The sequence below is a fragment of the Sinohyriopsis cumingii genome, chromosome 10 (assembly GCF_028554795.1).
Source record: "Sinohyriopsis cumingii isolate HCF-2022 chromosome 10, ASM2855479v2, whole genome shotgun sequence".
Lineage (NCBI taxonomy): Eukaryota > Metazoa > Mollusca > Bivalvia > Unionida > Unionidae > Sinohyriopsis > Sinohyriopsis cumingii.
Window position 1 is genome coordinate 73,887,975 of NC_142970.1, and position 19,755 is coordinate 73,907,729.

The window sequence follows — 19,755 nt, forward strand, 5'->3', positions numbered from 1 at the left end:
TGACCTATAAATGTATGGACACAAAATTATATCGATTTTTCATGTACTATTATAATTCTTGGGATGCCTTCAACATATTTTTTCTTCTACTAATTGATTGTGTTTTCCTGATTGTAAATATACACAAGATGATAGACTAGCTAAAAGTATACACAATCATGTTTGAAAATGATGAATCTTTTGAGCATTATTTAGTGTTGACTGCAAGCCAAAATTAAATGACAATCAAAAATTGGATACAGTGTCTGATACAGATCATGCATGAGTTAGACTGCAAGCTTGCCAAGGCCACAAACAATTACATCTGAATGTAAAACAAAAATAAATGAAGAAATAAAATCCTTTCAAGTAAACTCATAATCATTAAAAGCTTTTGTTTAAAGGTGTTATATTCTGAAGAGTCTCATGTACAACCACTCTGTGAGGGAATCAATATGAATCCACACATGAAATGTTTAAAAAAAATGTCTTCATTTTCATATGAATATTGGTCCTTTTTTGATGAAATACACAATTTTAAGCATGATATGTGCAAGCTACACTTGTAAAATATCACAGTCCTAAAGTTATTGTCAAATTTACTTCTTTTTATTGATGTAATGATGCAGCTGTTAGTACAGAAAAGGAGACAATCCATGCAAATCAACATTTATTGCCTTTAAAACATTTACAATAAAAAGAAAATCCCAATTGTTTTTGCATACACATACAAAAATATGTGAAGTGGAAATATTTTGTATGGACTTTGCCACTTGTGACAATATAAATGTTTCCATTTCACTTGTAAAATATCTTCATATATCTACTCAAACAATCAATGTGTGTGTGTGTGTGTGTGTTAAACATGTACAAAAAGAGATATGTCAAACAACATAAATTAATAATTAATATTCTTAAATCTCAAAATTATTAAATTCAAACTTATTACTTACCAACTAGTTACACACATCAATTATTATTTACCAGCTACATACATCATGTATTAATTACCAACTACCTACATACATCAATTGTTTTCCCTTCACCACAGCACAATAATCACATGGATACTTAATTTCTAAAAATGACACTTCAAGCATTAGAACTTGTCAAACAAAAGAATAAGCACCTTTAAATATACAAGTAAAATGCAAGAGCTGATGGAGATACAAATACATATCTAATTAAAATCATCATCTGCTTGTAATAATCAGATCTGATTGGCATGTTCTGTTGATCTTTTGATTCACCAATCATATTACACTAGCTTTCAAATATTACTATTAATGACAACCACACCTGAAAGCAACAGATAATCTGATTGGCTACTAACAATATTTGGACTGGGAATCCCAACATTTTATCTGATACACTACTAACAATATCTGGACTGGGAATTCCAACACTTTATCTGATACACTACTAACAATACCTGGACTGGGAATTCCAACACTTTATCTGATACACTACTAACAATATCTGGACTGGGAATTCCAACACTTTATCTGATACACTACAAACAATATTTGGACTGGGAATTTCAACACTTTATCTGATACACTACTAACAATATTTGGACTGGGAATTCCAATACGTTATCTGACACACTACGAACAATATCTGGACTGGGAATTCCAACACTTTATCTGATACACTACTAACAATATTTGGACTGGGAATTCCAACACTTTATCTGATACACTGCTAACAATATTTGGACTGGGAATTCCAACACATTATCTGATACACTGCTAACAATATCTGGACTGGGAATTCCAACACTTTATCTGATACACTACTAACAATATCTGGACTGGGAATTCCAACACTTTATCTGATACACTACTAACAATACCTGGACTGGGAATTCCAACACTTTATCTGATACACTACAAACAATATCTGGACTGGGAATTCCAACACTTTATCTGATACACTGCTAACAATATTTGGACTGGAAATTCCAACACTTTATCTGATACACTACAAACTAACAATATTTGGACTGGGAATTCCAACACTTTATCTGATACACTACTAACAATATTTGGACTGGGAATTCCAACACTTTATCTGATACACTACTAACAATATTTGGACTGGGAATTCCAACACTTTATCTGATACACTACTAACAATATTTGGACTGGGAATTCCAACACTTTATCTGATACACTACAAACAATACCTGGACTGGGAATTCCAACACTTTATCTGATACACTGCTAACAATATTTGGACTGGGAATTCCAACACTTTATCTGATACACTACAAACAATATCTGGACTGGGAATTCCAACACTTTATCTGATACACTACTAACAATATTTGGACTGGGAATTCCAACACTTTATCTGATACACTGCTACAATATTTGGACTGGGAATTCCAACACTTTATCTGATACACTACTAACAATATTTGGACTGGGAATTCCAACACTTTATCTGATACACTACTAACAATATCTGGACTGGGAATTCCAACACTTTATCTGATACACTACTAACAATATTTGGACTGGGAATTCCAACACTTTATCGGATACACTACTAACAATATTTGGACTGGGAATTCCAACACTTTATCTGATACACTACAAACAATATCTGGACTGGGAATTTCAACACTTTATCTGACACACTACTAACAATATTTGGACTGGGAATTCCAACACTTTATCTGATACACTACTAACAATATCTGGACTGGGAATTCCAACACTTTATCTGATACACTACAAACAATATCTGGACTGGGAATTCCAACACTTTATCTGATACACTGCTAACAATATCTGGACTGGGAATTCCAAAACTTACCAGAATGTGAATTTTCATTGCATCTGTCTAATCTCTGTGTTGCTGGAAATCTCAATTTTAATGAGATAAAACTACATACATGCTTTGTTCTGAGTCAGTGGAAAGACCAAATCTGATATGGTGTATGGGTCCATCAAACTGATGAATTTGAATGCCATATCAAATTACTCAGAACAAAATATGAAAGAGGTTTTTATTCACTAAATGCTTCTCTTCCATGCCTGGCAGATATTTTTCATCTGTAACAGTACAATTGGGATATATATAAAAGTTCAGTTTAGTGCATCTATGAATACTGATGCATGAATATCAATGAAAACACCGTAATAGCTACAGTCTGGTCGTCCAATATGTAAAATCTCTACATAATATAAAAGACAGTATGGTATGCCAGGAAAAAGATACTATTGTGCAGCTTGTTCAATAATTCTAAAAACTGAAACCCCAAAAACTTATAAAAAAAAGTGTGGCTCTTTTTAAATATTTTTATAAGTATGAAAATAATTAAGAATTGTGATTCTCAATTTTAAAAGAACATTTTTAGAATTTGAACAGGCATTCAGCTATATCAAATGTTATCCTGTTGAGAGTTGGGCCATAGAGTTAGCATCATGGTTGCTTATTTCATGCCTTCTGCTAAAAAGATATTGGACAAAAATTTCTGAAGACGTTTCTCAAGAGATTTTTTTATCCTGACCTGAGAATGTGACAATGAGAATTTAGTATTGAGAACTTCTGCAGCAATGACAAGAACACAATTCAAAGTCCACAACCTGGTAGAAGAACAACCATTACAGTGATGTTGTCCTTTGCACCTGCAAGTAGTGCTGCCTGTACCAAGTGTTCTGCCATTCTTTTTGCAAACTCCCTTTGATACTGTTCTTGTGTCAGAGATCCACCGTACTGTGACAGCTGTGATGCATTTGGCATTGATAAACCATCTCCATAAGTCTCAACATCAGCCTCATTTCCAGATTCATCACCTGACTCATCCTGGTCCTTTCGGCTGCCAATTTCTGTTTCTAGATCAAAATCGAGACTCTTTTTTCCAGTCTGAGTTTGCCCTGATCCCAATTTCAACCTCTCTAGAGACATGGAAGGATTGACTTCTTTGCCATTTGATTTGTGATGATTGGTTAAATCTTCCTGTTCATTCTGGGTAGAGATCTTGCTATTTGGCCTTGATCTTTGACCTTCATCCTTGACCTCTTGAATTGCAGAAAGGCTATGTGGCTTACTAGAATTTCCTGATGTACCAGTTTTATCACCCTTATCATCCCTAAGATAACTGTCTGACCCCACAGTCTCAGAAAAAGAGACCCTCTGACTTGTGTTGACCTCTTCCAAAAGGGGTCGCAAGGTAGAGCTGATAATGCTGGGAGCTGGGAGCTGGTTGCTAGGCAACAGCTGAAAATGAAAATAGATACAAAGTAAAGGAAGGTTTCTTTGAAATTGTGAGAAGAAATTACTTCTTTGATTGCAATGAAATGAGTCACACTTCTAAGAAATGTTGTTTTAGATTTTATTTGATGGCAAAATATTCCTGAAATTTTCTGTGCACCCACTAGTTTTTAAAATTTATATGAGTTTACAATGTATTTATTCTAATCATGGCAGAAGCTGCTATTAAGGTTTAATGAAGAAAACCCCTGTTTCATAATAAGAAATATCAATACTTTAAAGACATTAATGAAACATGTTTGTCTGTCAACAATATGCAGTAGAACTTTGGATTAATAGCCAACATCTGTTAGTTATTCACTGGTTTGTTTATTTTACTTTAAATTTCAGGAACCATTCAATCATTAGGATCATATCAGGGTACTGTATTTTATTCACAAACAATGCCTAGTTTAAAGTGTTGATTTAAAGGATGGCATCCATGTATGTAAACAATGCAAAGGATCTTGGAGTTTTGTACTAAATACAATGCTCCTCCTTTATAACATTTTCCAGGAACCACCCCACTCCACCATAAAAAGATACTTACAGTAAGAATGGCTTATATAAAGACTACCATGTAGAGACTGCCTTAAAGAAAGACTGCATTATAGTGAGACTGACTTACAGTAAGACTGTATTATCGTGAGACTGCATTATAGTGAGATTGCCTTATAGAGAGACTGCCTTATAGTGAGACTGCCTAATAATAAGACCGACTTACAATGGGACTGCCTTAAAGTAAAACTGCATTAAAGTGAGACTGCTTTATAGTGAGACTGACTTATAGTAAGACTGACTTACAGTGAGACTCCTTATTATATTAAGTTAGACTGACTAACTGATAGACTGCCTCATAGTAACACCACCTTATAGGATGATTACCTTGTAGTATTACTGCCTTATAGTTAGATGGCCTTATATGATGATGTTGTTGTTGTTGTAGAGTTTAACGCCATTTTTCAGCACACAATAGGTTATACATGGCCGCCAGTATTAATGGTGTAGGAAGAACCCTGGAAAATCCCGGAAAGAACCAACGACCCATGAGAAGCTACTGGCAAGCTTTCTCACATACCCACATTGGCTGAATCTGAGACTCAAACCCATGCAGACAGAGGTGAGATGGCAGTAATCCATAACGGAGGGCGCTTTGGACCACTCAGCCACTCTGGGCCCCGGGCTTATATGAAGATTGCATTATAGTGGGTCTACCCTATAGAAAAACCCTTATAGTGCAACTGTCTAATGGTAAGATCATGGCATCCACAGCTTTATAAAAGTATTGATACTACTGAGGTCAGAATTTTAAGAAGTTGGAATGGTGTTATGGCCACCTCAATATGTGACATTCAAGGTTGACACTGAGGTTATATCAACAGAATAAATAAAATAATAATTGATATATTAAGATAATGTGAAAGGAACTGCCATGCCATCTTTTACTCCCTTTGTTCTAAGTTCAATTCAAGAACTGCACATTAACTGCACTACTTAACAATTTCATTTAATGTACTGTACAATAGCCACTTACGATAAGGCCATTCATTATAACATGATTCTTGTTATAAGGCCCTTCATTATAACATTTATCATAATATGGTCATGATACAGAGCCTTTTATTATAATATGGTCATTACAACATGGATTTTGAAATAAGACCCTTCATTAAAGAATGGTTCTTGTTACAAGGCCTTTTAATTGCTCTGGTAGCCTATGTGGTTAGAGTGTCCACCTTGGATATGGGAGGTCACATCTTCGAACCATGGCTGAGAAATACCAAATACTTATAAAAATGGTACTAGCTGCTGCCTCGCTTGGCATGCAGCATTAAGAGGTTAGTGTTAGGACTGGTCAGCCTGATGTCAGGATAATGTGACTGGGTGAGACATGATGCTATATGTCCGGGGCATTATGCCTCAGTGCTGACATCACTATAAACTACCACAATGCAGACATCACAGTGATATGAGTGAAAAATTTTAAAGCTATCATAGCCCTTTACCTCATAGAGTGTATGGCTTTTCAGAACTCCGATACACATGAAGCAAAGTGCAGTGCGCTATAAATAGAACACCTGTTACCTATTCGATTCCATACGCATAGGCCTGCCTGTTAACTGTTAAGCAGTGTAGTGCATGTTATGTTTAACAGCAATTTTAACCATTTTACATTTTTGGTACACATCTATTATGTAGGACAAATGTAAGCATAAAGTCCAATCGTTATAGCTGTGTAATTATTTTTCACATAAGAAATTTTTTGTGCTTTAAAATCTTGAGAGAACTTGTTCACCATCAAGTCAGTGAAGCCGCATGACCAACCATAGCTGCCATTTCTCATACTCGAAATTTACAAGTTCTTTGTCTACGTCTACATTACAAAGTCATTTGAATTTGATAATTTATAAAAACTAATTGTTACCTACATCAATATCGGAGCATTTACCCAACTTATTGAAGCTTTCATAGTTTGAAAAGTATATTGAACGAAATCCGCGACCTCCATTTTGGAGAGTGGAGAATATGACCCAGTTGCTTTAAATAGCAGATTTCGACCACAGCATAAATATCAACCACGTGATCTGATGTAATGGTCATTCACAGCAATGAATGAGGTATGTAATAGGGGGTTTTCCCCGAAGGTGGCACTACGAAAAGCTGCTAAAAATGGATTATGTTTACAGCAGGCATCAAAAAGCGCTTCCATGTGAATGGGGTAAAGGCATCAAAAGGTGCTTCCATGCGAATAAAGTAGAGGTGTCTAAAGGTGCTTCCATGTGAATGGAGTAGAGGCATCCAAAGGCGCTTGCATGAGGTAAAGGGTTAAAACCCAAATCTCTCTCTCTCTCTCTCTCTCTCACACACACACACACACACACACACACACACACATAGCCCTTCATTATAGCATGGTTCTTGTTATAAGACAGGTATTTTCCTATTTCATCAAGTGATAGTAACATTTGGTATGACATGTATATTATTACAAAACATCCTCACTGTAAGGTATTATACACCATGACTCCCATACACTACATGAATTTGTAATGAGGGATTACTTTATTTATCCATGTATGGTGCACACTCAATTACGAACAGCACATAGATAGATGTGTTAACATTAAGGGTCTATTCTGTTTGTTGGAAATTATAAGTACTGTTTAAGTATCCTTTATTATAAGGAAGCTTATAAAACAGCTACAGACTTTGAGCTGAGAAGAACTGCAAAGGCATTAAAGAAGCGGGACCAAACAACCCCAAGCAGCATCTCCTGCCCAATGTGCTAAAGATAGTTCAGAGCACAAATCGGCCTAATCAGTCACTCATTATCACTGAAACAAAACCAGTTAGTGATGTCATGCTCATCTTTGAATTCAAAGGATGAACAACATAATGTAACCTGATATAAGAAAAACTCACATATAACACAGTCCTTATTATAGGGCAGGCAAATTGGTCAAGACTCCCATTATATTATGTGATCCATAGGAATACTGTGCAAATTGTGCCCCAGTATAAGACAAACATAAAAACATAATTAGGTCCCTTTTTATTATATGGGCATTGACATGGATCCTATCACATAATGGGATAGTAATAATATGCATAATGTACCCCTTTATAAAATACCTCAATATAACACTGTTTATAAGGTGGATATGGTCTTGGATCATATAATATGACATTAATGTCTTGGATCACATTATGTGATAGTAATACTAGCTATAGTGTATCCCCAGTATAAGGTGACCTCAGTATAATATTGCTCCTTTTAAGGTAAGGTCATGGAAGAGATTACAATTAGTGAATGTAATACAGTACTATGTAAACTTTAGCCCCAGTATAAAGTGTCCTTACCAAAAACAGTAGATTTTAATGGATCCCCTGAATAGCATTAGTCAGGGATAAAAATAGAATACACAGACTCTGACCTGCAGATTCATTATACACTCCTGTACATGCATGTCTATGCTGTGTTCATTTTAATGTACAACACACAGTCTAGATCATGACCTCTAGATTCATTACACCCCAGTATATGTAAGTCTATGCTGTGTTCAGCTTTGTGTACACACAGTTAGATTAAGACCTGTATATTCATTACATCCCCAGTATATGCATGCCTATGCTGTGTTCAGTTTCATGTAGAACACAGTCTAGATCCCAACCTGATTCACTACACCCCAGTAGATGCATGTCTATGCTGTGTTCAGTTGTATGTACACAGTCTAGATCATGACCTCTAGATTCATTACACCCCAGTATATGTAAGTCTATGCTGTGTTCAGTTTTGTGTAAACACAGATTATGACCTACATATGCATTACACCCTCAGTATATGCATGTCTATACAATGTTCAGTTTTATGTAGAACACAAAGCCTAGATCCTGAACTGCAGATTCATTACACCGCCAGTATATACATGTATATGCTGTGTTCAGTTTTATGTAGAACATACAGTCTAGATCCTGAACTGCAGATTCATTACAGTCCCCAGTATCTGCATGTCTATGCTGTGTTCAGTTTTATGTACAACATACAGTCTAGATCCTGACCTGCAGATTCATTACACCCCAGTATCTGCATGTTTATGCTGTGTTCAGTTTTATATAGAACACACAGTCTAGATCCGGACCTGCAGATTCATTACACCCCAGTATCTGCATGTCTATGCTGTGTTCAGTTTTATGTAGAACACACAGTCTAGATCCGGAGCTGCAGATTCATTACACCCCAGTATCTGCATGTCTATGCTCTGTTCAGTTTTATGTAGAATACACAGTCTAGATTATGACCTGACCTTGGGTAACCTTGGGTATCCATTCGTGGGGCATCCTCATTATGTGTCTGAGTCTATCAATCAAGCAGATCTTGATCTCCAGGGAAATGTTGTTACATACCGTCTTTCACATAGGTTCACATGGAGATCTTGTTTGTCCAGTAGATGTTGCAGAATTTACAGAGGCAACTATTTAATTATATTTATTACATATACCCTTTTTGTGATTTGTAAATATTTTTCACTTTACTGCATGAAAGAAATTAAAAACAAACTGAGATTTATAAAAGTTTGATTCAACGTGTCTAAAAATGTAGATGTCAAAGAAGGCACTGATATAATCAGAATCTGAGCGTGTGATATGTAAATTTGGACGGCATAGTTGTATCAAATGCCAGATGAAGCATGTAATATTAAATGAGTATGTACTAAACTGTAATAAAACTTTCACAGATGCTATATTGTCCTGGAAGTCATGTGGATTGTCAATATGTAATAAATAATACCATTCTCAACATAACAAAGCAAGATGTTTGTAAGCTATTTGTTCTTTCATACAATTTGATATAGAAAAATACTTTCTTGTCTACTTCAATATATTTTATGATTTTTTTAAAAATTATGAAATCATGCAAAATGTTTCATTAACTTCCACATTTTTATGGTTAGAAAATTTTATTCACTGTAAGTGAGGGGTGAGGCAAACCCTAATTAGAAAAGAAAACTGGCCATATCAACAACTACATTAGCATTTAAAGAAAATATCCACCTCTACTACAGTCAAAGTCCTAGGTCAAAACATTACCACCCCAACCCCAAATATCACTTGTAAATTCATTTTAACTGCACAAAAATAAAATCTGATAAATGCAGACATTACTGTAAACATGCATATCAAACAAATTGTGCAAAAGTGCAAATAAAATTGTAACTAACATAAAAGCTATTATAACAAAAGGAGCAAAAAAGCTGAAACAAAATAAATTGCTTTAAATGAATAAATATCTAATCAGGTCTACTACAAAGACACATAAGCAGACATACTAAATTTAATCTCCTTATTTCCAGCAGTTTATGAGTTTTTGTGCTAACAATGTTGACACATACACAATAAAGTTTGATCCACTCCATCTCTTAAACTGAAAATCAACTCAGGCAATCAACTTATGAATTTTAAAAATATTGCCAAATTTCATTTGACAAGATCGTACAGTTTCTGCATGACTGCATTAAGAAGGTTTTCACAGAAAATATAAAAGTCTATATAATGCGACCCAACAAAAAAGAAAGAAATATTAATGAAAATACAGATTTCCTTAAACTGCATAAAAATCTAGTCATATTTTCTGCATATGAATGGAATCATGTATAATACCAGATTTAATTTTCCATCATAATATGGTTTCTATGTACTGATAAACAGAGTACCACAAATTGCACATGGCACCTTCATTGTGATCTTGACCTTGAAGTAGTTAGGGACTTGACTATAAAGTACAGACCTGTATAAAATTTCATCATAATACCTGTAGGCAACATGTGACAATCTGGGTAAGGAAACTGGGCACTGACTTACTACAGTTGTGACCTTGACCTTATGGACCTTGACCTTATCGCAGGGGGTATGTGGTAATGTGAGTCACTGTCAAGTTATATAAAAGTCTACAGTTTTATCAAACTATCGTCATCATTTTAAAAGTTATACCCATACACTGATAGCAGCCACTAATTCCGATTCATATTTATGACCCTGACCTCGAGCTGGAAAAGTTGTTTAGGTATGTGAGACACTGCCTAATCATGAGATATCACTGATTAAAATTTCATTTAAATATTTTTCTCAGGTTAAAGAGTTCTACTTAGGACCATGATACAAGTCAGAGTTATATTTTTTCATGCCATGACCTTCACCTTAAGGCACCATCAAAGTCTATAGTACTAGAATATAAGACACTGTCTATAATTAATATTTAAATAACTAAAGTTTCAAATAAATATCTTAAGTGGTTCAAAAGTAATACCTGAAACAATGATGGAAGTCACATAGTTACATCTTCCATTCTGCCAATGTTGGTAAGTGAGAAAGCTTGCTGGTAGCTTCTCATGGGCCGGTGGTTCTTTCTGGGTTTTCCCCGGTTCTTCCTCCATCATTAATACTGGCCACCATATATAGCCTACCTTGTGCTGAAAAATGGTGTTAAACCCTATAGGTGGCGCTATACAGTTTCGCATTTTGCATAGAGTTAGGAATTTAAAGAAAAAGAATGTCCCCGGCTTTCCTCACTGGTTATACTGGCTATTTAAAAAAGACCTTGTATATCTTAGGTATAATGCAAAGAACCTTTAATTCCCTTTATTTTGGTGTATGATTGATGGGTGTACTATGGGTTATAGAGTATACAGCTTGGCCTTACTTCAAATGTGCACCTTTCAAAAAAGTGCTAGCTCTACTTGGTCATTTTCACTTCCTGAACTTCAGAGGTCAATTGTATAAAAAAGAGCCGATAACTTTTTTTACATTTTATATATTTGGTAATTCATTCATTGCACTTTCAGAAGCTGGTATTGTCTAGTCTGGCAAAATTCATTTTCCCTATTTTAATAGCTTCTATGTATAGTGTACTTTAGACTAATTCAGACTGATTTTTTAACACAAGGGAGCAGTCATTTTAGTTAGCAGTGTGCTTAAATCATGTAAAATTTCCAAAAGTACAATATCCAAAAGAAATATCATCCACATTACATTAATGTAGCATAGAGGTATGCAAACATTCTCTCCACTGTGCATGTTTTAAATGCGAACTACTTCACCTTACATACGTCACTCTCTCAAAAGTACATATTATCTGGTGAGCGCCACCATAACAACAACAACAACATCTTCCATTACTATGACCTTGATCTTGAAGCAGATGTTTGGATATTGTACATGACACACCATCTAGTCATGATATCTATACTTGGGCACAATTTCATAAGAATCTTTCCAACTGTTACTATAGCAAAAGCTATGGGTCAAAGGAACAAATGTTAATGGCACAACAATGCCATGAAATATGCCTGGCTTTGTCTGGGCATGTAAAAGAAATATGCATAATTTAGTCTGGGCATATAAAAGAAATATGTCTGACTTAGTCTGGGCATATAAAAGAAATATGTCTGACTTTGTCTGGGCATATACAAGCAATATGTCTAACTTTGTCTGGGCATATAAAAGAAATATGTCTGACTTAGTCTGGGCATATAAAAGAAATATGTCTTACTTTGTCTGGGCATATAAAAGAAATATGCCTGACTTAGTCTGGGCATATAAAAGAAATATGCCTGGAGTATATAAAAGACATAAGCTTGGCTTACTCTGGGCATATAAAAGAAATATGCCTGACTTAGTCTGGGCATATAAAACAAATATGCCTGACTTAGTCTGGGCATATAAAACAAATATGCCTGGAGTATATAAAATACATAAGCTTGGATTACTCTGGGCATGTAAAAGAAATATGCCTGACTTAGTCTGGGCATATAAAACAAGTATGCCTTACTTAGTCTGGAGCATATAAAAGACATAAGCTTGGCTTACTCTGGGTATAGAAAAGAAACATGGCTGGCTTACACAGGGCATATAAAATAAACATGGCTGGTTAACACAGGGCATATAAAAGAAACATGGCTGGCTAACACAAGGCATATAAAAGAAACATGGCTGGCTTACACAGGGCATCTAAAAGAAACATGGCAGACTTACATAGGGCATATAAAAGAAACATGGCTGGCTTACACAGGGCAAATAAAAGATATCAGTCCATTTTGAACACAGTATGTATTTAAATATGCTTACCAAATTTAGTCAACTTAATTAATTTAATTCTGACCAATACGAAAATGACTTAGGATGGATGAGTGAAAGTGCAGACAACTGAATTGATAGCAGCAAAACAATATGGCCTCCTTCTGCAGAGATGGCAATCCCGACCAGCATCAAATATGAATATAATCATTAAAAAGCTGGAATCAAAACATAAAAATAGAAATACTTGAAACTGTACCTTACAATTTATTTTAATCATTAACATTTGCAGATTTAAAGTGATATTAGGTGGACTTTTGCTTCATAAAATCTTGATTCTTGCAATATGCCATGCTAAAGTCCATTTAGAAAAACACTACAACAGTAATTGTCCAGTATTGGTTCCTTTCATATATGTTTTGGATATCTGTAGTACAATTATTTGATTTCTAAGCAAAGAATAATTCTCATAGATCAGCACGAAGCTGATGCTGGATTGGTCAATATTCAATTGTGTTCATAATACAAGTGATTTGGTTCTATTTCACAAATGAATTACAATTTGACATTAAATTTGTTTCAGTGATCTAAATATACCAGTATTTAAGTTGTTGTGGTATTTAAGTTGCTGTGGTATTTAAGTTACTGTGGTATTTAAGTTGTTGTGGTATTTAAGTTGCTGTGGTATTTAAGTTACTGTGGTATTTAAGTTACTGTGGTGTGTAAGTTGTTGTGGTATTTAAGTTGCTGTGGTATTTAAGTTGCTGTGGTCTTTAAGTTCCTGTGGTTTTAAAGCTGCTGTGGTCTTTAAGTTGCTGTGGTGTTTAAATTGTAGTTATATACAGTTTTATTGAACAAGAAAATCTTAAGTATTTTGTAATTATGTGATTTGAGGTTTTAAAAAAACTAATGATTGTGTGAAATCAGAATTGCTGGAATCTCTGCTTCTGCTATCACATTAGGGCAATATACAAATAAATAACAGAGTATACATGTGAACAGGAATACCCTCACCAAAAGAAGCATGTAAGATGTGCCCAAAATATACAGGCTGGTATGGAGAAAAATACAAAAGTCACTTAAGTATGATAATTAGGTAACAATTACATACTTTTGGTGTGAATGAATTTCTCTCCTGGAGATAATCCATAGGTCTATTTTCATGAGTATAATGAAATAGGGTTAAATATATTTAGTACAAAATAGACAGAAAGTTGGGAATACAGAAGTTACTTAAGCCTGAAATTAGAAACAATGACCTACATTTTCCATGGCCAGGTTGTTCTCTCTGAGATGTATCCATACATCAATTTTCAATAGTACTGATATATTAGGCCCCACAATATTGATAGTGTAACAAATCGAAAGCTGAAAATATAACTGTTACTCAAATGTGAAAACTGGGCCATACTGATCTAATTTTGATACAGTTAAGTTACTCTTCCAGAGACATATATACATGCCATTTTCATTATTTGCTATCCTTGAGGGGAATCCATATACCAATTTTCATGAGCAAAAGGAAATTGGTCCAATATATTGTGGGTGCGATGAACATGTGGTGAAAACACAAACGTGACTCAGGCATGAAAATTGGGTAATGCTGAAATAATTATGGTGACTAATTTACTGTTATTGAAATGCATCCACATACCAATTTACTCTCACTGAAATGCATCCACATACCAATTAATTCTCAATGAAATGCATCCACATACCAGTTAACACTCACTGAAATGCATCCACGTACCAATTAACTCTCACTGTAATGCATCCAAATACCAGTTAACTCTCACTGAAATGCATCCACATACCAATTAACTCTCACTGAAATGCATCCACATACCAATGTGTTCTCATTGAAATGCATCCACATACCAATTAGCTCTCACTGAAATGCACCCACATACCAGTTAATTCTCACTGAAATACATCCACATACCAATTAATTCTCACTGAAATGCATCCACATACCAGTTAACACTCACTGAAATGCATTCAAATACCAATTTACTCTTGCTGAAATGAAGCCACATACCAATTTACATGATCTCAAGGAATGCATTCACATACCAATTTAATCTCAATGAAATGCATCCACATACCAATTTAATCTCAATGAAATGCATCCACATAGTAATTAACTTTCACTGAAATGCATCCACATACCATTAATTTACTTGATCTCAATGACTGCACCCATATACCAATTTACTCTCACTGAAATGCATTCCCATACCAATTTTCTTCAGTGAAGGTTAAACTGGGTCCAAAATACTGATGATGCAATGAATGAGCAGTTGAAAACATGAAAATTAGGTCCAGTGACCTTGTTTTGGTAATGTTGAGATGCATAGACATGCCAGTTTTTAACAGCATAGATGAAATAATGTTCAAGATATTGAAATCATAACAAAATGAATGAACACATAAACGAATGTACAAATGATCATGCATACAAAAGCCAAATGCTATATCTCCTCCTGACTGATAAGGGAATCATTAAATCTTTCTGACTGAGTCACTGGATTACATTAGAGAAGAAGTACATGTTTTAAACATTATCAGTACAAGAATATAGGAGTCAAGCCTTCCCAAGATAAAAAAATCCTCTGTAATGCAAGAGTAGGAATTTGTGAAAGCAATAAAGTTGAAATATGCTAGTCTTATTTTCCAAATGAGTAGTGAAGAATTTTATTTTCTAGATATAAATGGTTCTTTTGCACTGGCCAATTATACCACAGTTTATAAAAATACTTTACGTCAGACAAGACTATGTTTAAATACAAGCCAGTTCTCTACTTGTAATAGCTCAAAGCAAACAAAGGAGTGTGAATGGTAAATTTAAAGCTTTGATATGCACTATTATATAATTTAGTTTTATCACTATTATATAATTTAGTTTTATTACTATTATATAATTTAGTTTTATTAATATTATATAATTTATTTTTATTACTATTATATAATTTAGTTTTATTACTGTTATATAATTAGTTTTATTACTATTATATAATTTAGTTTTATTACTATGATATAATTTAGTTTTATTACTATTATATAATTTAGTTTTATTACTATGATATAATTTAGTTTTATTACTATTATATAATTTAATTTTATTAATATTATATAATTTAGTTTTATTAATATTATATAATTTAGTTTTATTACTATGATATAATTTAGTTTTATTACTATTATATGATTTAGTTTTATTACTATTATATAATTTAGTTTTATTACTATGATATAATTTAGTTTTATTACTATTATATAATTTAGTTTTATTACTATTATATAATTTAGTTTTATTAACATTATATAATTTAGTTTTATTAATATTATATAATATAGTTTTATTAACATTATATAATTTAGTTTTATTAATATTATATAATATAGTTTTATTACTATTATATAATTTAGTTTTATTACTATTATATAATTTAGTTTTATTACTATGATATAATTTAGTTTTATTACTATTATATGATTTAGTTTTATTACTATGATATAATTTAGTTTTATTACTATTATATAATTTAGTTCTATTAATATTATATAATTTAGTTTTATTAACATTATATAATTTAGTTTTATTACTATTATATAATTTAGTTTTATTACTATTATATAATTTAGTTTTATTACTATTATATAATTTAGTTTTATTACTATTATATAATTTAGTTTTATTACTATTATATGATTTAGTTTTATTACTATTATATAATTTAGTTTTATTACTATGATATAATTTAGTTTTATTACTATTATATAATTTAGTTTTATTACTATTATATAATTTAGTTTTATTAACATTATATAATTTAGTTTTATTAATATTATATAATATAGTTTTATTAACATTATATAATTTAGTTTTATTAATATTATATAATATAGTTTTATTACTATTATATAATTTAGTTTTATTACTATTATATAATTTAGTTTTATTAATATTATATAATATAGTTTTATTAACATTATATAATTTAGTTTTATTAATATTATATAATATAGTTTTATTACTATTATATAATTTAGTTTTATTAATATTATATAATTTAGTTTTATTAATATTATATAATTTAGTTTTATTAACATTATATAATTTAGTTTTATTAATATTATATAATTTAGTTTTATTACTATTATATAATTTAGTTATATTACTATGATATAATTTAGTTTTATTACTATGATATAATTTAGTTATATTACTATTATATAATTTAATTTTATTAACATTATATAATTTAGTTTTTCTTGCTCCTTGCACGTTAGCATTACCAATTTCTTTCAGTCTTTCTCTAAAGCTGCACAATGGAAGATGGCTTATCTGACACCTACCCACACATAATTCACAGACATTAGGTGGGACTGTGGGAAAAAAAATTAAACTGTACAGTCAACCAAACCAAGTGAACAAATGGCTACATTCTGTTCTAGAAAAAAATCCATCCAAGAAACATTAACACTCAGAAACTATAAACATCAAACCACAATTATCCCAGCAATAAAGCCCTATCCAAATGGTCATCCCACATTCTACTTCTACTAAAAAGCCTTTTCCAATGATAAGCCCCATTAAAGACCCATATTAAAAATAGTCCTAAACTCTACTTTTACTACAAAGCCTTTTCCAATGATAAGCCCCTTTAAAGACCCATCTTAATGATAGTCCTAAACTCTACTTTTACTACAAAGCCTTTTCCAATCATAAGCCCCTTTAAAGACCCATCTTAATGATAGTCCTAAACTCTACTTCTACTAAAAAGCCTTTTCCAGTCATAAGCCCCATTAAAGACCCATCTCAATGATAGTCCTAAACTCTACTTCTACTACAAAGTCTTATCCAATCATAAGACTCATTAAAGACCCATCTCAATGATAGTCTTAAACTCTACTTATACTAGAAAGCCTTTTCCAATCATAAGCCTATCTAAAGACCCATCTCAATGATAGTCCTAAACTCTACTTCTACTTCAAAGTCTTATCCACTCATAAGCCCCATTAAAGACCCATCTTAACGATAGTCTTAAACTCTACTTCTACTACAAAGCCTTTTCCAATCATAAGCCCCTTTAAAGACCCATATTAATGATAGTCCTAAGCTCTACTTCTACTAAAAAGCCTTTTCCAATGATAAGCCCCTTTAAAGACCCATCTTAATGATAATCATAAACTCTACTTCTACTAAAAAAACCTTTTCCAAAGATAAACCCCATTAAAGACCCATATTAATGATAATCATAAACTCTACTTTGATACAAAGCCTTTTCCAATGATAAGCCCTATTAAAGACCCATCTTAATGATAGTCCTAAACTATACTTCAACTAAAAAGCCTTTTCCAGTGATAAGCCCCATTAAAGACCCATCTTAATGATAGACCTAAACTCTACTTCTACTAAAGAGACTTTTCCAATGATAAGCCCCATTAATGACCCATCTCAATGATAGTCCTAAACTCTACTTCTACTACAAAGCCTTTTCCAATGATAAGCCCCATTAAAGACCCATCTTAATGATAGTCCTAAACTCTACTTCTACAAAAGTTTATTAATAAAGTCATTTTCCAAAGAAAAGCCCACTTCTAAATTTAAAATCAAGGTATTGAGAATATTGATGAATTGAAATGACAATGTTTTAAATAAATTCAGATGGAAGACTGTACCTCCTGAGATATTTCTATTTAAGATACAATAAAATGATATAACTCCAGAATATATTGCTATGCATGGTCCTTTTTTTACCATACTGTTGCTACTTATAGTTCTTTTTACTCTATTATTACTTTTCATGGTCCTTTTTACTATACTATTGCTTTTCATGGTCAATTTTACTATACTATTGCTATTCACGGTACTTTTTACTCTATTATTGCTATTCATGGTCCTTTTTACTCTATTATTGCTTTTCATGGTCTTTTCTACTATACTATTGCTATTCATGGTCCATTTTACTATAATATTGATATTCATGGTCCTTTTTACTCTATTATTGCTATTCATGGTCCTTTTTACTATATCATTGCTTTTCATGGTCCTTTTTACTATACTATTACTATTCATGGTCCTTCTTACTATCTATTGCTTTTCATGGTCCTTTTTACTCTATTATTGCTATTCATGGTCCTTTTTACTATACTATTGCTTTTCATGGTCTTTTTTACTCTATTATTGCTATTCATGGTCCTTTTAACTATACTATTGCTATTCATGGTCCTTTTTACTATAATACTGATATTCATGGTCCTTTTTACTATAATATTGATATTCATGGTCTTTTTTACTATCTATTGCTTTTCATGGTCCTTTTTACTCTATTATTGCTATTCATGGTCCTTTTTACTATACTGTTGCTATTCATAGTCCTTTTTACTCTATTATTGCTATGCATAGTCCTGTTTACTATCAAAAACATACTGCTCTAAATAATATTTAAAATATTTTCTCTTTTTTTGTAATTATTAGCAACAAAAACTATAATTGGTAACAGGAAATGGACACTATGCCATAAGCATGAAAGAAATGAAATCCCTCCAACCCCAAAAAGTCTGTCACTGAAAAATTAATTCATAGTCTTCTTCTATATTCATATATCTAATTATAGAAGAGATTTTCATTTTAGGCCACATTACCAAAATCTAAATTTTGAACAAATGAAAATTGTTCAGATTTGATTCTGTCCTGAATGGTAATGCAAATTGACCAGTGCTTTATCTTCCTCTACAGTGCAGAAAGAACTCCACTGTAGAAAAAAATCAAAAGTTTCCAAGAAACAAAAAGTAGTTTCTAGAAATTAAAAAAAGAAAAGCTCCATGTTCCTGTTGAAAGAGAAGGTACATACACTTTTAGTTTTGGAAGGTTTTAAAGACTCCAGCTTCTGAAAAACAACAAAATTTGACCAATGTATTTTAATGATGGTCATA

The 19,755-nt window shown here is 32.4% G+C and overlaps 1 protein-coding gene across 3 annotated transcripts in view; it reads right to left on the reverse strand.

Moving 5' to 3' along the window:
• Positions 1-636: 636 nt before the first annotated feature.
• LOC149790391 (protein phosphatase 2C-like domain-containing protein 1) overlaps positions 637-19,755 on the reverse strand; it is a 41,124-nt gene continuing 22,005 nt past the window's right edge. For 2 of the 3 annotated variants that reach the window (XM_089972439.1, XM_089972440.1), the window contains exons 8-9: positions 19,674-19,709; positions 637-4,209 (exon numbers count right to left, since the gene is read on the reverse strand). In XM_089972439.1, the coding sequence (XP_089828565.1) occupies positions 3,562-4,209; positions 19,674-19,709 (684 nt within the window). In that variant the 3' untranslated portion in view covers positions 637-3,561. The remainder of the gene's footprint in view (positions 4,210-19,673; positions 19,710-19,755) is intronic. The other variant, XM_089972441.1, reaches the window with a different exon arrangement.